This window comes from Toxotes jaculatrix, chromosome 4 (genome assembly GCF_017976425.1).
Source record: "Toxotes jaculatrix isolate fToxJac2 chromosome 4, fToxJac2.pri, whole genome shotgun sequence".
Lineage (NCBI taxonomy): Eukaryota > Metazoa > Chordata > Actinopteri > Toxotidae > Toxotes > Toxotes jaculatrix.
In genome coordinates this window covers 20,811,722-20,829,464 of record NC_054397.1, presented here as the reverse complement: position 1 = coordinate 20,829,464, position 17,743 = coordinate 20,811,722, and the positions used below count along the sequence as shown (strand labels likewise).

Genomic DNA, 17,743 nt, shown 5'->3' with positions numbered 1-17,743 from the left:
TCAAATATCTTAAACAAATATCTCAAACAAAGCCTTTAGGAAAACAACCATAAAACAGATAAGTCTCACATACACAAATAAACAACAGTCAACACATCTATTCTCAAATATAAATATTTATTGTGATGATTCTTTTCTACAATGATGATTAACAGAACCTTGTGCAAACAATAATGTAAACCGTTATTAAAGATGCTAAAATGTGGGGAGTAAGTAACAATGTGCATCCGTTTAGCCATGTTTTTTTTTTTTAAAGAAGTCCATTTGAACGTTAGTATTCTTCTACTGTATATGGGTAAAATAAAAAGTGCAAATATATAGTTTTCATTTCCAACATTTACCAAGTGTGGACGACACATTAAATTTCCCTGCGTGAGATATCAGCATTGTGGAGGTAACAATAAAAACCTACATTCACTTTGTATTGATATGTAAGCATTCTTTACATCAGTTCCTGTTACGGTCCTTTCTAAGGATTTAAAGTTGCAGTGCAGATTGTCACAAGGGGGAAAAAAATACAGCATATGTTTACTAGTGAATATGAGCAGGTTTATCAGTAATATAATATGCTACAATCACCATCCTTGAAGTGGTTCAGTTTTAGGCACATAATGTTTTCATAACATTTTAAACTAGACGCTCAAAACAATTCATGCCATATTATTTTGATCAATCAACATGGATAGAAATTGTACATTTACCACAGTACAAACCTGTAATAATGCATATTTTATCAGTATCGGTGCATGATGACTGTTAAGAGGCGTATGTTGACACAGAGGTATGTTAGATGATGGATCGAAGACACCTCAGCTCTTCCCCATCATCTTCAAGAGAAGCTACAAAGAATGAAGAAATTTAAACACCACTGGTTCATCCAAGTGCCTACCATAAAACCTTAAAGACATACTGCAATGTATGCTGCATTTAATAAACAAACAAACAAACAAACATTATGTGGCTTTTGAGTGCATATGTACCTTTGTTAGGTGATACTCCCCGTCTACCAGTTGTTCAATGATACTGAAGTGGTCTGTGTTTTTCACATCCTCCATGGTCACATTCAGTCCTGATGCCTCCAAAATCTTAATGGCAGCAAGACAGAGAGGTAATGACAGAAACAGGTAAGGCAGAAGCACACAAACACATATAGATAAATGCCATTTTAAATATGGTGACATGATTATAAATTAAACATAATCTGTGAGTTTGTTTATCAGTGTGATCAACATCTTCAGTTAAGATTTGCTGAACTGCAGCAGGTGAACTAAACCATCCTAAAGAAATAATACTCTGTTTATTAATAGTTATGATATTAAACGCAGTTCTTACTAATAACACATTTTATGCTCTGACTAAAGTAGCCTTCATGTTTTATTAGTAGCACTGACTTTGTAGTATTCTTCTGACTGCTTGCGAAACTCTGGCGAGTCGTTCTCAGCGACGGCCACAACAATGTGGCAGCTGGAGGACGAGAGTTTGAGCTGAGGGACCAGCTTGCTGGGGCTGTTCCTGACTGCCACCTCCCTGCAAACAGGAGACACCCGGAGGACAGAGGAGTCAGACACCGACTGGCACGACAAAGACACATACACAACGACATTCACAAGCACAGTTTCTCCTTCACAACACTCTTACACACAACACTTTCCATGTCACAGTCACTGGCATTTACAGGCACACACATACAAATGATGGATTACAGCAGGGTTTCTCAGCATTATCTGGATCATGATCCCATTTTCAGACCAGAAAAATGTCAAGAACTAAGCGGTTACATTTCTCAAGCTGTCTTGGATTAAAAGAAGCTTGCAATGTAGTTGAAAAGCTGAAAAGATTAACATAGGTATTTTTACAAGAAATACAAAATAAGAATGAACTCAGTTCATACATTAAGACTGATTAGGCCTCAATTATACACATGAACAGCTGTGGACACTACAGACGCATAGTTGTTATTTTACTGATTTCTATTCTGCTTGGAGGATGTGTTCCATGCATGTTCAGTGGTATTAGTATTTTTACTAAAGGATCTCATTACTTCCTCCACCAGTGTCAGATTTTTATTTGTCATTTGCCATTTGGGTTTTCCTGCACATGTGCAGTTGGTGCCCTTATGGCGTAGTGGCCAAGTTGGAGGGTACACCATCTCCATACACCCTCTGTTGACAAGGTTTACGTCACTTTGACCCACATATACTCACAGATGCAGAAGCTATAACACTAGCCTTAGAAGTCTCTAACAAATCAATTTGTGCATCAAGTGACTCCATGTGACATCCAACCCCGAAGGGTGACAAACTCCAGATTACCAAGAGTAATCAGGTTAAGGCTGCATAATGCGTTTACATGCCGTTAAAGGCTGATTATGTAAGGATTAGATTACACCCTTCTAAGAGCGCTCCACTAATGTAGCATTGCACCCCATAACACTGTCGAACTCACAATGAACAACTTAAAACAAGTATCAAGAATCAAAACTGATGCAAAGAACCACAGAGATCATCTTTCCACACATTCTTCTTTTTTTGTCAAAATTATATCTTCTACATTCCTCCATCGTTGCTGTGCCCATCTAGCATAAGCTCCCTATTAGGTCTCTTTCAGCTGTGTTACCTGAGCTATTCTAAATCCTATAATCTGAACACAAGTTATTCTGGGTTCAGTGTGCCTACACAGACATTTGATCATGTGTGTCACAACCAGATTAATATGTGTAATTGCATTAAACGTTTCCATCTACATACTCTGTCATCTTCAAAGGCTCATTGACGTAGGTGGACAGGATGGGCAGGAGGTCGTATATGCCACTGACCAAAAAGGCCCCTAGAAGATAATTAGAAACAGTTAAAGGAAAGTAGGTGGGCTGTGCAGCATGTGTCTGAATCTTATATTTCTGATCATCTTTTTCTTCCACATCATTACACTAAGAAGCCCCACATTTTAGAGAGATTTTTTTTTAATTCATAGAGGCCACAGACAATATGTTTTATACTTCTTGTGAATATAATCCAATAACTCTTATTTCCATATAAGTATATTTGGTATATACTTTGTGTCAACACCTTATTTTGAAAACAGATGTACTTCAGCGTAGTTTTATAAATTGTGTTGTATGTGTTGTGCTCGGGTATAATCCAGATTTCACTCCGTATACTACTTTGTATTGAGGCCAAGCACCGTCCGATATATCTATCACCATATCTCTATCACTCATCCTGTTTCACCTGCCCTCACCTTTGATCTGAGGAGTGATGCTGTACTGTGACCAGTCAGTGGAGAGGACCATTGCTACCAGGTGAGCACCCGCAGAGTGGCCACACAGGTACAGACCACTGAGAGAGAGATCAGAGAGATTTCATAAAACACAAACACAGGCACAGTGGATTTATGATGGAGATGGTGACATTTTAGCTCTTTGTGAATGAGAGAGGAGCTAAGACACTGAGAGCATAAGAGAAATTGCATAATGACATTATGAACTGAGATGATTTTTTCTCAAACTGGGTGATGGGGGTACCTGATGTGAGAGTACTGCTGAATGACAGACACAACACTCCTGCGTACTTGAGACACCATCAGGTCCATGTTACCTGAGAAGGAAGTGTAAGGCCACAGGCACAGGGTTGACATTACCAGTTCATCTCCTTAAATAATCCCCCTTTCCCTGAGAACAGAGACAACTGTGTCAGAAATGGAAAGACTCTACCTACCTTTGGGGGCAATGTCGTAACCGACGGCAACCACCACTACACCTTTATCAACGAGTGGAACAGCCATGAATCCTGACTCCTCCTTGCTGTTATGTGCACAAAGAATCAGAATGAAACAGTTCTGCTTACATCTACGTTACAGTTCAGAGGCCTCTGAAAGAAGGAGACTGTACCTGAGGAACTGCCAGTAGCCCCCGTGTAGGTAAATAACAAGGGGGACATCTGAAACAGACGAAATGAGGCCTGTTATTTGTAATGCTTCTGCACAACATGAGTTTCTGCACACGTGACGATGGGCTGGGGTTACATGTCCGTACCCAAAGAGTTGGTGCTGGGTATGTAGACATCCAGCTTCTCTCCATCTCCCTCCCCATATGGCACGTTAAGTAAAGTTTGAGCCAGACCACGGGCTCGCTCTGTACCTGAACAACAAAAGCATGACATTGTGAAGATATATACAGTGAGACTATATACATATTTGTCTGATAACAAAGATTTTGCCATCCCGTTTTTACTCTGGATGCTATCCCTTTTAATATTTCTGGGTGTATTAGGTTATTGCAGGCAGTTCTGTAAATCACTGTGAGAAATACTGGATTTTAGAATGATTTCTTATTTAATGTATTGAAGTCTCTTGGTTTTTAGGTATAGAAGCACTGGACTAGACAAAAGCAGATATTCTCAAGTACTCTCTAGTACAGGCATCAAATACCTCCCCACCCAAGAAAATACTATTTATATTTCTATATATATGCCTTGATAGAGGATTTTATCTATACTGACCATTCATATCTGATACAAAACAAATAATTCACTAGTGACAGGTGGCAAATTTTACAACTCACTGTAGAACAAGAGGCAACATATTTTCGAGGCCCTTGTTTATAGTTTCCCTCTCAGATCTGGCAATAAAACCTTCTGTTCTGGTCGCCTGTGTTTTTTTCTTGAATAAAAATAATAATAATAATAATGTTCACGCCCTGCAAAGATGAAGCTGACCTAGAAACCTCACAAAAATCACTATAATTTGCATGGCCCACTCTTAAGAATATATAGAACATACATAGTCACAGTCCAATTTATACATGTTTCAAAACGTCTTGTATCCTAACTGTGAAACAAATCTTCGACAGGGAAACACATTTTTCTCTTGGCACGACACCTGTGCTCCTACGGTGCTGCTGGCCTGCCTATTCCCCCCAAACCGGATTTCTGTGTATTTTGGCGAACTGTCGCATGTAGATTAAAAACCGACCCACCTTCCTTTAAAGCCTTCACGTGAGCCTTGATCACGTCGTCTGCCGACATCCTGAGAGACCACCTGCTGGGTGAGTACTGCCTCTCAAGCTCCTGTCAGACGGAGAGAGTCCTGTCAGCCGGGCGGCCATGAAAGCCCAGACACCAACCACCATCAGCCCGGTGGTAAACACTGTGAACACGGTGAAACAGCGCCCTCCCCTGCTGCTACTGACTCTGTGTCTTTGGTGAGGGCGTCACCGTTTATTTACAGCAAGGAAGTTCATTTATTTATTGTCGAAATAGGAAGAATGATTAATGTTTGTTATTTTAAAACAGGAAAAGCTTCAAAGTAATAAGAATTAAATAATCAAATGCAAGCTCGTGGTTAACGCAGCACGTCGATCATAACGCTGGCAGGAGAGAAAAAGGAAAATACCATTCAGAATCAAACTCTTACATCTTTCTTCATTTCAGTCCAGTGCATCGTTTTATCGCTGGAAGTGATTTAATCCCGCCGACAGACAAATCCAGCCAACTTGGGCTCAGCTGCAGCTGTGGTGGTGGTGGTGGCAGTAAGGGATTGAACTTTAGACTGATGACCCTCGTCACTTTTGAAAAGTAAACCGATCGGTATCGACACGGCACGTTCAAAGAAGCAAAGAAGCCATGACACACACACACACACACACACACACACACACACACACACACACACACACACACACACACACACACACACACACAACGTAGCACCACCCACTTCTTCTAAGGGATTCTGAAAATGTGCTTAAGACCGTTTAAATGCGAAAGAGAAAGAAACTGGCTGCTGACCGGAACATGTTTGTGCAGATGTAGTGCTCGAGGAAATGGACTGGAGAAAAACGCACATTGGTGTTATGCTGAGACTTTTTCTGGTGTTCACTGTGTGCTGGTTGGTATGTAATATAACAATACACACAATGAAGGCCTAGCTGGGGGCTGGCTCGTTTGTGCGAGGGAGCACATTAACCCCATAATATATATACACACAAACACATACACATACACACACATATGCATATATACACACACAAACACATACACATACACACACATATGCATATACACACACACACACACACACACACACACTCATGTGATATATGTATGGGAGCTTAAGACAGAGCGCCAAACACAAGTGCATCTCGGGATTGGTCGACAGTGTTGCCGTCACCCTGCTATCACACATATGTTTGGTCGCAGAGACAAACGTCAGAGCCGCAGACTCTACGCTCATTGGTTGAATTCATTTCCGGTATAAATACAGTCGCCCATAGTCGCTGGCGCGCCACATTTAAGTTATTGTTTTAGAGTTGCAGCATCTGAGGGGATATACTTGTAATACTAGTGTTTTTTTTGTTTTTTTAAATTATTATTACTTTTATTTTTAGCGTTTAAGAACTATCTTTGAATAAAAATGGACTGTGTGGATTTTCCGAGAGTTCTTCCAGTTTCTCCGAGGAAAGGACGGGGACAAATTCAGGTTCGTATCAGATTTATATAACGTTATTGTCTGAATTATATCGTAACGTTAACGCCAACTAACGTACTTAGGTGAACACGACATGAAGTTAATGTTAACGTTAGCTGTGTATTTAATTGGAGGCTGTGGGTGAAGTCATTGCCTGACCTCAGTCTAACAGTCTCTCTGCTGTTGTCTGCAGGTCATCTTCGGACCGATGTTTTCTGGCAAAAGGTGAGTTATTTATTCACAAAACCAAAACAGCTCGTCTGTTTACAGGTGTAGCTGGCTAGTCTCATCGATATTCACAGTTTAAAGTAGTGTTAAAACAGTACTGACCGCCTAGACTTCATGGTCCCGCCAAATTTCCTGCATTGTTTACCCAGCTCCCTGTCTATAAAATGTAAATGAGTCGTATATTTTAAAGCCTACAGCTCGTATGCTTTGTATAATAATAACTACGATTTTAATACCGCTTCACACGGATTTTTGCACTTTATATTAAACATGTTACACGAGGTTTATTGCCACAATCTTATCATATGGTAGAATGAAGACAGTGTTTGAGGGCAACTGTCACATGACTGAAGATATTCACTGTATTTCCATGTACAAAATGTACAGATCGGCTTCACTGATGTTCACTGAATTATTGTCATTTGCTTTGCAGCACTGAACTGATGAGAAGAGTGCGGCGTTTCCAGATAGCCCAGTATAACTGCTTGGTGGTTAAATATGCCAAAGACACACGTTATTCTGACACAGGCATGGCTACACATGACAAGTGAGTTTTTATTTACTTTTTCATTTAACAAAGTTGCTCCTATTTTACAGAAATATGTTTGTCTGTGTGTTTGGGGAAGTGGAAAGAAAGTCAATAGAAAAGCAAGTCCTTAAAGCTTTGAAACTTTGCTCATCAGTTTAGTTTTGTTTGTGGAAATTTCCAACATTAAGAAATACAACATGTGGTGGAAAGGCTGTTAGTAGAAACATGCAATCATTTATTTGCATAAAACTAACTAAAAATGGTAGAATAAAGATGACAAAAGGATGTGCAGCCACGGTTGGATGCACCAAAACACTGTTCCTGTAATAAACAAGCATCTAACTCCTTGTTTAAAGGGAACACTTGAATTTGAATGGGAGGAAATCAGGAATTGGACTGGTTGCTTTTGAAAATGGGCGGACAGGGAGAAATACTGTCTTTCACCAGTCTGTTCCCTGATACCTCAGCAAAAGCTGACCACTAGTGGTGAGAATCCACTAGTAAACTGGAAGATTTTCCTGATAGCTATTATTATTACTACTACTGATAATATTAATAATAGGAAGAAATTTGCAAAGTGTTTATCAGGTAAAATTTTAACATCTTTGGTTTTTGAAATTATCAAGTAAGGTAACAGTGAAAATTAACTATAAATGTGTATTTTTTTTTCTCCACCCATCATTCTGTCCACCTTTCAGAAACACAATGGAGGCTGTACCAGCCAACCGTCTGGAAGATGTGAGGTCTCTGGCACTCAAAGTCTGCGTCATTGGAATTGATGAAGGACAGTTTGTAAGTGTATATACTGTATATTTTTCTTTCTTTTTTGGCTTAAACTTGTCTCCTTTCACCTCCAGGGAGGCCAGGATGTCTTACTAGTGACCGAGCTAGAGAGGAGTGTTTGATTTAGTGGAATCCTGTGTGTGCCATAAGTTCAGGTCTTAACACATTTGTGATCCAGGGTTTATATCAGGCTGTGATACTTCATCAGAAAGAAGTGTGAGGAAGAAGTCTTCACCCATTAAATCTGTGCTTCTTCTGTGTTATTCTAGTTTCCAGACACAGTGGAGTTTTGTGAAGAGATGGCCAATTTAGGAAAGACAGTCATTGTGGCTGCCTTGGATGGAACTTTCCAGAGAAAAGTAAGTATTTGTGTGTTTGTCATAGTGATGCTGGCAAACAGTTCATATTGACAAAAAGACACTGTGGATGCTGAAGGGGCAGACAGAGAATCACTGTGGGCATAGACACAACAAAATGTCCAGAACAAGGAGCACATTTTTCAGGTTGCACTGTGAATAATCTGCACGAGCAGCAGTTGTTCGGTGTTCTCATTGTTTCACACTATACTGTGTCTGTTCTGTCCATGTAATGTGATTATACCTGACTGTTTTTCTGCTGTCCTGTGCATTCCTGTAGCCATTTGGAAACATCCTGAACCTTGTCCCTCTAGCGGAAAGTGTGGTGAAGCTCCACGCCGTCTGCATGCAGTGTTACAAAGAAGCTGCCTACACCAAGAGGATAGGAGCAGAGAAGGAGGTGAGCATGTAAACCTATAAAATGAATAAGCCAAATAAAGTGATTTATACATCTTTTTGTTTTAATGGTCATGGTGACAATTTTAGTTAAATGTGTTACAGCCAGAGCCTTAACTACTTGAACAGATTTTTCCTTAAAATCCAATGTGAAGAAGATGAATTTGACTTTCCCAAAGTCATATAATATTGGGATAACTCTTAACATTTTGGGGATATTGTGTCCATATCACCCACCTGCTGATCCTTAATTGTAAAGAGGGTAAGGTTTAGAGCAGATTGCAGGGAATATGAAACAGAAAGATCCCTTTTCTTTCATCAGATCTTTATTTTTATAACCAGGCAGACATTTTTGTTTTTGTTTTTTTTTGTCTCTGCCATAGGTGGAAGTCATCGGTGGAGCTGACAAGTATCAGGCGGTGTGTAGAAAGTGTTATGGAGGTTTGATGGCAGACAAAGAGAACACTGCTCCCTTCAGGAATGAAACTCCACAACAAGGCCTCACAGGAAAACTAGTGGACTGTGGAGCTCCCAGGAAGCTCTTTTCCTCTCTCCACCTCTGACCACAAAAATAAGACATGTTGCCGAAGTTCAGCAGAAAGAAATTTAAATAATCAGCTTTGTGTGTGTGTGTGTGTGTGTGTGTGTGTGATTGTGTGAGCGAGAGTATTGTAGAGGAAAATATTGTTTTATAAGAAATACTAACTTTTAAATGGAATCTAGAACTTGAAGTGCATCAGCCACATAATTGGGTGTAATCAGCTCAATTTATTTCCTTTGTATTTACTGTGTGAATGTGAATTTGTGTGACCTGTTTTTTTTGTTTGTTTTTTTTTTTTACTTGAAAGATGTACAAGTGCACTTAATATCAGCCCTGAAAAATGAGTTAACCACCTAATAACTCATTGCCACAGGATTCACTACACTGGTATGTCTGTAATGTTTGTTTTGGATTTGACATATAAAACTGTTTTGACATCTCAAACTGTAGCATCATCCTGTCAGATATAAGGTTTTAAATGATTTTTTTCTGCTATCATTTATTATGAAGATATCATTTATGTATTACTATTTCTCCAAAGATTTCCATAAAGACGGTTGGGGAATGCTCCTTTCATCATACTTAGAAAACATAAATGTTTTAAAATTGCTGCACTAACTGTGTGATATGTAATCCAATACCATCACATGCAACCGAGGACCGAAATAACCTGTTTAAATCCTGGCAGGTTCAAACTTGTGCAGTGAGCTGGTAGGCTGAAATGGAAAAGTATATCCTCCCTATACTAAGTAAAGCCTGTAGTACTGCAGTACATGAATGTAACAATGTCCTCAATAAGACAAAACGATTTTATTTTGTAAACTAAAAGTCACAAGTAAATCACTGTCATATTTCTGACAGTGATAAAAAGATGAAAACAAAAGGACATATGGCAGCTTCACAACTTTAATGATGAAAAAAAAAATGACTTGGAAACAATAGAAAAACAAATCAAGCTGCGCAAAACCTGACCAGTTCCCCGTGCCAGTTTTTATAAAACATTTGAAGTAGGCATCACAAATCATAAATGATTTTACACAAATAATTTTAGTCTCACATCTAAAAGATGGACCTCCTTGAAATATAATTGAACCTAACAAAGCATCAAGATAATTAAGTTCGCAAAACTGAATGGTATAATTTAAATGACATTTTTTTTTTTTTACTTTAAATATACATTAAGTCCTTTCAAATCCAGTTTTAACCTAGTGTTACCATTACAATACAGCGCAGGGAGAAGCTGGAGATTTTAAGTCTAAATGCACAATTTTAGAAATTCACCATCAGTTGAGTTATTAAAGCTGGGAAATTATAACAAACTTCACTGTCACATGAATACACTGATTTCAAGTGAACACATTTCACTGATTTTCCAGAGCATGAAAATGAGCAAAAATAACTCAAGCGCAGCAGAGACGGCAGCTGTGATACACAGCTGTTTAACCTAAATTTAACATCAGTATTTAATCATGGCACATTTTACTCTCATTCACTTTCCTTTCCCTCAGAACCCTTAATGTTCAGTTTCTCTCCTTAAAGCACAGAAGACAATTCATCATTTGAGTTCTGTAAGTTACGTAAATATGTTTTCTTCTAAAGGTTAAACAATATATAGACAATGTTTTTTTTTTCTTCACTATTACACATCTCCAGTGTAGTACCATCAACAGTATCATGTTCGAGAAATATAACATTCAATTTCTGATGTATCGTACGCACATCTAACATCAGCCCACATCCCCACAACAAGGAACTGATCTCAGGCCAACCTTTTGGCCCGAGATCAATTTCTTTTGACTGAGCTACGACAGCCAGAAGGCAGCTGAGGTGTTAAACTGATAAACATATTACTGTAAGGCACAAAGCAACAAAGTAAACCAGTAGTCTTTGTAAGGACAGGTCAGGCGTTTGATTCTCAACCATCGCAGGCTGAGGTGTTAATCTGTCATCTGTAAAGACACGCACGCGCTGCAGTGAGCCTTCAGCAGTTTAGATTAAGAAGCCTGTATACAGCAGATAAATATCAGTGTTCTGAAAACTAAATGTCACCAAGACCTTGGAGGAAGTGTGAGGGCCTCGCTGTTCACAGACTGAAGAGGAAGCATTGCTGCTGGTAGTTAATGAGTTACTCTTCAGTATGAAGACATGCTCAGTGGATAGACCCGTTCAATAAGTGCATAGTTATCTACATTCCCCCTCCCTCCTGTCTACCTGAATGTTAGCTACAAGTTTAAAGGGCAACAATGAGTATAGGTGTCCAATGAACACTCTACAGTTTGGCATATTTAACCAATTTTCACCAACACAAGTCTGTTACATTTGCCATGGTCAGCTTTAAGGGAATGGGTGGTATTTATGGCTTTTCGTGTCAACAACAACGATTTTGGTTTTGATTTAAGTGGTCTTAAAAACATTGCTAGGTGAGATGGCGAACACAAGAGTCATTTTTACTGTAGCACAAAGGTTGCTTAACCCACAAAACCTTTTTTTTTTAGAGGTGATTTTATATTTATATGGCTAACAAACCAAACTGCACAATCTCTACAGAGCCCACATTTCACACAATATAACTCAATCACAGAGGGACATTTGGCTTTGTAGTGGTCTTTTCCCACTGTACTCTACTCCCAAAAAACATTTAATTTAATACATCCTAAACTCTTCATATGTCCTCAACATAACAGTACTGAAGGGAGAAAATCCACTAAACCAAATGAGAAAAGAAATTAGGCACATACAACCATAAAAATGGCAAATTTGCATCGTGAAATCTATGTACAAACGCACATTCTCAGACTCCAACAGCGAGTGAAGAGAAACACACTCAGTGTTCTTCCACTCTGACTGGAGCTTCATAACATCACATCAGGAGACCTTTAACCTCCTGGGTGCGTTGTATCTACCTCTCCCCTTCAAGATCAGCCCATTTGAGGTAAAAGTTGCATCTTTGCACAGAGGTCTAAAGTCAGATTACCCAATCATCAGCACTAATCTCAACACTCAGCCTGATGTCTCAAGATCTGACCACAGACCCCGTTGAAGTAAACTGCAGTGCCCCTCATCTCTGACTTGCAGGTGCACTGCTCAGGTTCCCAAATCTGACAACACTTGGAAAAATGGGTTAAATCAAATGTAAAACCACATCAATATGATATAGCTCTGTGTCTGTGCAGTGCAACTCCAAATCCTTCTATCAGCCGATGGACCAGGGACACCACCTAGTAATTGGGTGGCTGGTAGCCGACGCCTCCTTGCGGCTGGGGGTTCGAGGCGAAGTGAGACTGTTGGTCGGGCACACCACTAGGATAGGCTGTGTAAGTGGTAGGGGTGTAGGGTGTGGGGTTGTAGGAGGTGGGGCTGTAGTTGGGAGGGTAGGGGCTGTGGGCATCCTGTGGCGGCTCCGTGTAGGTTGGGATGGTGACTTCATTTACACCACGACGGAAACGACCCAAGGCGTAGTAAGTTAGGATTCCCTGCACAATGAGATGAAAATGTCACGGTCAGTAGGTGTACTCTGAAGAATTTTTCAATAAATCACTTTGACCTCACTACTGCTGAGGATGTTCCAAAGCATAATTTAGATTTTTATAAGTGTTGTCAGAAAAATCAAGCACAGAAGACAAACAATAAGCTAATGATGAAAGTCTATGGGAGATCATTTTATATTTTGCTGTTGATGTGCTAACACACAAGAGTCAGTTGTTAGAGACCAACCTGCAGAACCTTGTACTGTCAGCTGTGTTACCGGGCAAAGGTTTGACAATAAAGGTTTAAATACAATACAGTGCTCACTGATGTAGGTATCTCAAGTCTTTTGCAAGTTTTTGTATCACACTGACATGAACTGAAGCCAGTGGCTGCTTTAAAGGAATAGTTTGACATTTTAGGAAAATCTGTCTTTTATTTAGAAAAATGCATTAGTCAAAATGAAAAAGCCATAAAAAATCATTCAAAATGAAATATGTAGAACCAAGGTATGGTTCTCAAACTTTACTAGCAAAAACTACTAATGATTAGTCATCTGTGGTTAGATTTGTCTGGTCAACAATCATATAATTTAACTTCTGTTAAAAGAAGGTTTTCAAGAAATGAAAAACAGCAGGACTCCTGCTCACCCAGGTAGCAATGGAGAAGAATGAGAAGGCCACGGTGGCGCGTGCAGCATCCTGAGGGATGCCTCTGACGTCATGAGTGCGACCCCACTGACTGGCCAACAGGCAGAAACACACAAACCACAGGAAGGTCCACACCCCTAGAAAACACACAGGGACACAGATGCACAAACACAGGCACAGATATAAGTGATTGTTTTTCCACACTGCATGAAACAGTATCAGAAGCACTCAGCTGAAAACCCCTGATATGAAGAATTACTTCCACTGAAAACCCATTCAAAAGAACAAAAACGTCAACGACAGAATAAAAAGGGCTCTCCTGACGCCATCTGCTCAAATGACCACAAGCTGTTCTTCAAACTACCACTTCTTTGTTTCCTTGAAGAATGGCAGACTGTGAGCTGTGCTGTGTACAGCTGATGAATGTTTAATTTCAGCTAAATCTAAGAGGTCATACTCCCCCTCCACCCTGCTGCTCACTCATCTACTGTACGCAGCGATGAATAATACATGTTATGTTATGTCAGGAGGAAAACGGGCAGGCGGTCTGTCCCACATTATGCCAATAATCAGAGGCTTTCTATATGAAGAGGTCCACATTTAAATGAGAAAACTGAAACTTAGTATTATCACAGTGTTTAATTGTATTATTTCTGTGGAAATAAGCAGTTTTCAGACCTTGAAATTGAATCAAAATTTCAACTTTCAAATTACAGCAGCATTAATTAATGTTTTTAGGGAACAGTTAAAAAGGGTGTAAACACAATATTGACCTACAGTGATCCACTGTTAATATAAAAATATTGATGCAGTGCAGTGTTAAAGTTACTACAAAACATTAAAGCGCTTTCTCACCTGAGAATCCCAGGTCAGCCAAGACAGCGTACTTCCTTTCCTGTGCATTACTCATGAAAGGCAAGTAAACATCCAACACCAGAAAGGCCACACAGGCCAGGAAGGCAATCACCCCGATGCCAACAGCATACTGACATGCCGAGTCATTCTGGTTGAAGAAGCACTTTGCCTCGGCACTGTGGGGTGTGTTGATGTATCCCTCTGTTGTGATGCAGGCAAACACCACCATGGCAAATATCTACATTCAAACAGAGAGAAGAGGGAGGTGGAATTTATCTGACTTCTAAACCTTTCGGGCACCCGCAGGTTTCATTTGATGCACATTTCATGTGTTTCAAGTACAGTATGAAAACCTACAATCAAAGACTGAAAGTAATCCACTTTATTTTGTGTCAGTCACGTTATCGTTTTATGAAAATTCAGTTACGACCAAGCACTATTTGGAAAACTGTTCCTTGGTGGTGCATTCAAAGACACCCGGACATGTGGGATTTGATTTTTTGTCCAAAAAACACTGCACTCAGGAGCTCTACTGTTACAAAATCAACCCCAGCTCAAAATAATATATAATAATAAATGACTGTGGCCGTCTTGAAAACAATATGTGAATTCAGCCTTTTTACATTATAGCGGTTACTGTTAAGCAGCCATCTCTTGAATATCAGGAATTTGTTGATCGCGGCTACGTGAAAGGATAATCCAAACTATTCCTGCTTGAAAATAAATTACAACATGAGAAAATTAGCAAACTTCCTCAGGTTTATCTTGTGTCTACTTAAAGTAAGCTTCAGAGAGTCACAAAACCTGTACAACATTTCTACTTTACGTGCAAAACGCAGTTTTGAGATTAATCTGTCATCACAAACAGTCTCTTTCCTCCTTGCTGACTCTTGAAACACCCCACAGTTCTTGTGTTCATTGTGCTGTTTATAAAGTGAGGAGAGCTAACTGCTGCCTGGTCCGTCTGACAGTCCTGTGGTCTGTTGCTATCTGCTCTGGTTACCCACCTAACCATGTGACCTACTTCAGAGTGCAGCTGCCTGCCATGTGACTCCAGAGATGCCACCAGTTCCCTAACAACACTCATAATGAGATCTGGAAGGAGGATAGAGAGGGACTGTTTAACGAGTGGGAAGGAGGAGAGGCCATAATCCTGTTGGGGGAGTGAGACAAAATGTAAAGGAAAGGAGAAGAAGACACAGACATGAGAGAAGATGGGAATTTCCAAAACACAAGGCAAAAGTGAAACTGGGACTGTTGGGGGAGCAGATGGATGTTTCTGTACATAAACGAACAGATGGAAAGTGTTGAGTGACAGATGTCAAACAAAGGCCAAAATGTCCCATTTGTACATAAAGCATATTCTGTTGGTGGATGTTGGCAAGCTCTGTGAGTTGTCAGTGTCTCTGTGAGACGCTGACACCCTTTTCTTGATGACTTATATTTACACATAAACGAAAACTCTACCAGAGTCTCTCTCTCTCTGTATATATATATATATATATATATATACACACACATACACACACACATACACATACCTACATACATATTTATGTAAAACAACATAAAACATTGTGAACTTGGTTTTTATCTTCGTGGCATTTCAGAGTAGGTATAGTGATGTGATTCAACACTTTTCATGACCAGGAGCCATTGTGCGCAGACCTTTGCTTGTTCCAGGAGCAGGTGTGGTGTATTATGGGACCTGTAGGCAGGGTTACAGAGCCAACAATCCTTACTTGTGCCATAGGTGCTGGCTCCCCGCAGTAGGATTAAAATCACCAAAGATATATGGTGATCTAGGCAGAGCGAATTTGAGATGAGTTGAGCACAGCTGCAAAGTAAGTGTGTGTATGTGTGTGAAAGTGAGAGAGAGAAGGAGATCAGTGGCACACACATTCACCAAGCGTAAAAGAGAGGGTCTGTGGGGGAGTGGTATCACCTTACCTACCCATCCGCCCCTGTTTACCAGTGACACACGTATAATCTCTCACACGCTTGCGCACAGTTTCCCAAACACGTGCATATAAATGCTGCCGTATCAACCAAGGGCACATTCTGTCCTTACTCCTCATCTACCACACTGGATATGCTTCACCATTCAGGTTAAGCTGTGCGGACACTCACCCTGTGTGTACATTAGCCAGAGGCCTGACAACTAGTTTACGCTTCATGAAACAAATGGATAAAAATCAACCCTCATCTCTGTAATCCAAAATATGAACCTGTAACTATATTAAAATGGCTATGACCATTAAAACTCCCATTAAATGAGGATCCAGATCTTGTAGTTTCATTTTACCAAGGAGATGGCCAAGGACAGATAAAACAGCTCAAAGCTAACCCTTCAGTCTGCGAGCTCAGAATCACACAGGGTTAGACAACAATTTATTTTACCGTATAACTTGTCTGACTGAGATTCATTTTGAACTTTCCAGATTAGTGTCTTAACCACAAAAACAAATCTGTGCCATTAGATTTGCCTGGCAACAGGTGATCAGCAGTGTACAGCAACTTCCCAGAACTTTCCCTGATACATGAATTCCCCCTCTCTATGCAAATAACCCTTTCTGTATAACTTCTCCATAAAAGAAGCGTATTCATATAGCTGTGCTTTAGCTATTTCAGAAACATTAAATTCTGTAGAAGAAGGCAATTACTTATCAATATAATCCTCTTTTAATCAACATCCAGAGATTATTAACAAATTATTGTACAGCCTATATTTAGTTGGTATTTTTTTGCTTCCAGAAAGTGGAGATATCAGTGTGTGTCTCTTGACAGTTTTCTGTCTTTTGTCCTCTAACAACAGCCGTGTTGACCTGAGCTGTCACCGAGCTGCTGTCATACACCAGCTGCGTGCAACATGACGCCCCGCGGAGACGCTGCATATAGTGGCCTGTTGTTCTGGACAACACGAATAAAAAGATATATACTTTCACTCTCTCCACAGAGGGAGTTAAAAGGTCCCGGATCAGGCGCACCTGTTCTTAGATCACACTGAATCTTCTTTCTGTCTCATCTAAAGCACCGAGCACTTTAAAAACATAAACTCTGCCATCCACGGTCCACTCACCCAGCTGAGGAACCGCACGATAGTTTGCGGCTGTCGGACAAACTTAAAGAAGTCGAAGCCTCCTCCAGCGAGCGAAGCCCCGTACGCACTTGCACCGCCCGTCTCTTCCATGGCTCTCCCGCTCAGCCGTTCCTCTCGAGCTCAACGTGTACGTATGAACAGACCTGACAGGACAGCCTACCAAGCCAAGACAAACTAAAAACTAAAAAAAAAAAAGGAAAAAGAAAAAACAAGTACCACCTCCTGCAGCTACTCTCGACGCACAGGACGAGCCACTGAGAGCGGAGCTGCGCACCAAGCGGCTGCGCGTCAGAGGGGCGGGGTTCAGACAGGGCAGCAGCCGGGAAAGATGATCGTGTGACTGTCATCATCATTTAACCTTTCCATTACACTTTTGTT

At 40.3% G+C, this 17,743-nt stretch overlaps 3 protein-coding genes across 4 annotated transcripts; 1 reads left to right on the top strand and 2 right to left on the bottom strand.

Annotated features, from left to right (window-relative positions):
* Nucleotides 1-183: 183 nt before the first annotated feature.
* On the bottom strand, nt 184-5,628 carry afmid (arylformamidase). Its single transcript, XM_041035752.1, has 11 exons — nt 5,410-5,628; nt 4,973-5,063; nt 4,031-4,135; nt 3,887-3,935; nt 3,714-3,799; nt 3,521-3,593; nt 3,238-3,335; nt 2,748-2,826; nt 1,392-1,527; nt 981-1,085; nt 184-839 (listed from the first exon to the last, which is right to left on the bottom strand). Exons 1-11 carry the CDS (start codon nt 5,434-5,436, stop codon nt 810-812), a joined length of 879 nt encoding a protein of 292 aa, XP_040891686.1. The 5' UTR covers nt 5,437-5,628; the 3' UTR covers nt 184-809.
* Nucleotides 5,629-6,263: 635 nt separating this feature from the next.
* On the top strand, nt 6,264-9,909 carry tk1 (thymidine kinase 1, soluble). 2 transcript variants are annotated; one of them, XM_041035753.1, is made up of 7 exons: nt 6,264-6,474; nt 6,656-6,687; nt 7,124-7,237; nt 7,918-8,017; nt 8,272-8,361; nt 8,639-8,758; nt 9,138-9,909. In XM_041035753.1, exons 1-7 carry the CDS (start codon nt 6,409-6,411, stop codon nt 9,315-9,317), a joined length of 702 nt encoding a protein of 233 aa, XP_040891687.1. In that variant the 5' UTR covers nt 6,264-6,408; the 3' UTR covers nt 9,318-9,909. The 2 variants fall into 2 exon arrangements, with proteins under 2 accessions (XP_040891687.1, XP_040891688.1); XM_041035754.1 differs by having other exon boundaries at nt 6,268-6,474; nt 7,918-8,011.
* A 465-nt stretch (nt 9,910-10,374) lies between these two features.
* syngr2b (synaptogyrin 2b) lies at nt 10,375-17,590 on the bottom strand. The gene is made up of 4 exons (XM_041035934.1): nt 17,345-17,590; nt 14,266-14,503; nt 13,411-13,547; nt 10,375-12,768 (listed from the first exon to the last, which is right to left on the bottom strand). Exons 1-4 carry the CDS (start codon nt 17,453-17,455, stop codon nt 12,514-12,516), a joined length of 741 nt encoding a protein of 246 aa, XP_040891868.1. The 5' UTR covers nt 17,456-17,590; the 3' UTR covers nt 10,375-12,513.
* Between the last annotated feature and the right edge of the window lie 153 nt (nt 17,591-17,743).

Coding starts and splice junctions, on each gene's coding strand:
- syngr2b (XM_041035934.1), bottom strand. CDS start 17,455: ATGGAAGAGACGGGCGGTGCAAGTGCGTACGGGGCTTCGCTCGCTGGA. Junction 13,548..14,265: donor GGCTGACCTGGGATTCTCAG/GTGAGAAAGCGC, acceptor TGTGTTTTCTAG/GGGTGTGGACCTTCCTGTGG. Junction 12,769..13,410: donor TCTTCTCCATTGCTACCTGG/GTGAGCAGGAGT, acceptor CTCATTGTGCAG/GGAATCCTAACTTACTACGC.
- afmid (XM_041035752.1), bottom strand. CDS start 5,436: ATGCACTGGACTGAAATGAAGAAAGAT. Junction 3,594..3,713: donor TTACGACATTGCCCCCAAAG/GTAGGTAGAGTC, acceptor CTTCCTTCTCAG/GTAACATGGACCTGATGGTG. Junction 1,086..1,391: donor AGTCAGAAGAATACTACAAA/GTCAGTGCTACT, acceptor GCTGCCATTAAG/ATTTTGGAGGCATCAGGACT.
- tk1 (XM_041035753.1), top strand. CDS start 6,409: ATGGACTGTGTGGATTTTCCGAGAGTTCTTCCAGTTTCTCCGAGGAAA. Junction 7,238..7,917: donor GGCATGGCTACACATGACAA/GTGAGTTTTTAT, acceptor TCCACCTTTCAG/AAACACAATGGAGGCTGTAC. Junction 8,018..8,271: donor ATGAAGGACAGTTTGTAAGT/GTATATACTGTA, acceptor GTGTTATTCTAG/TTTCCAGACACAGTGGAGTT.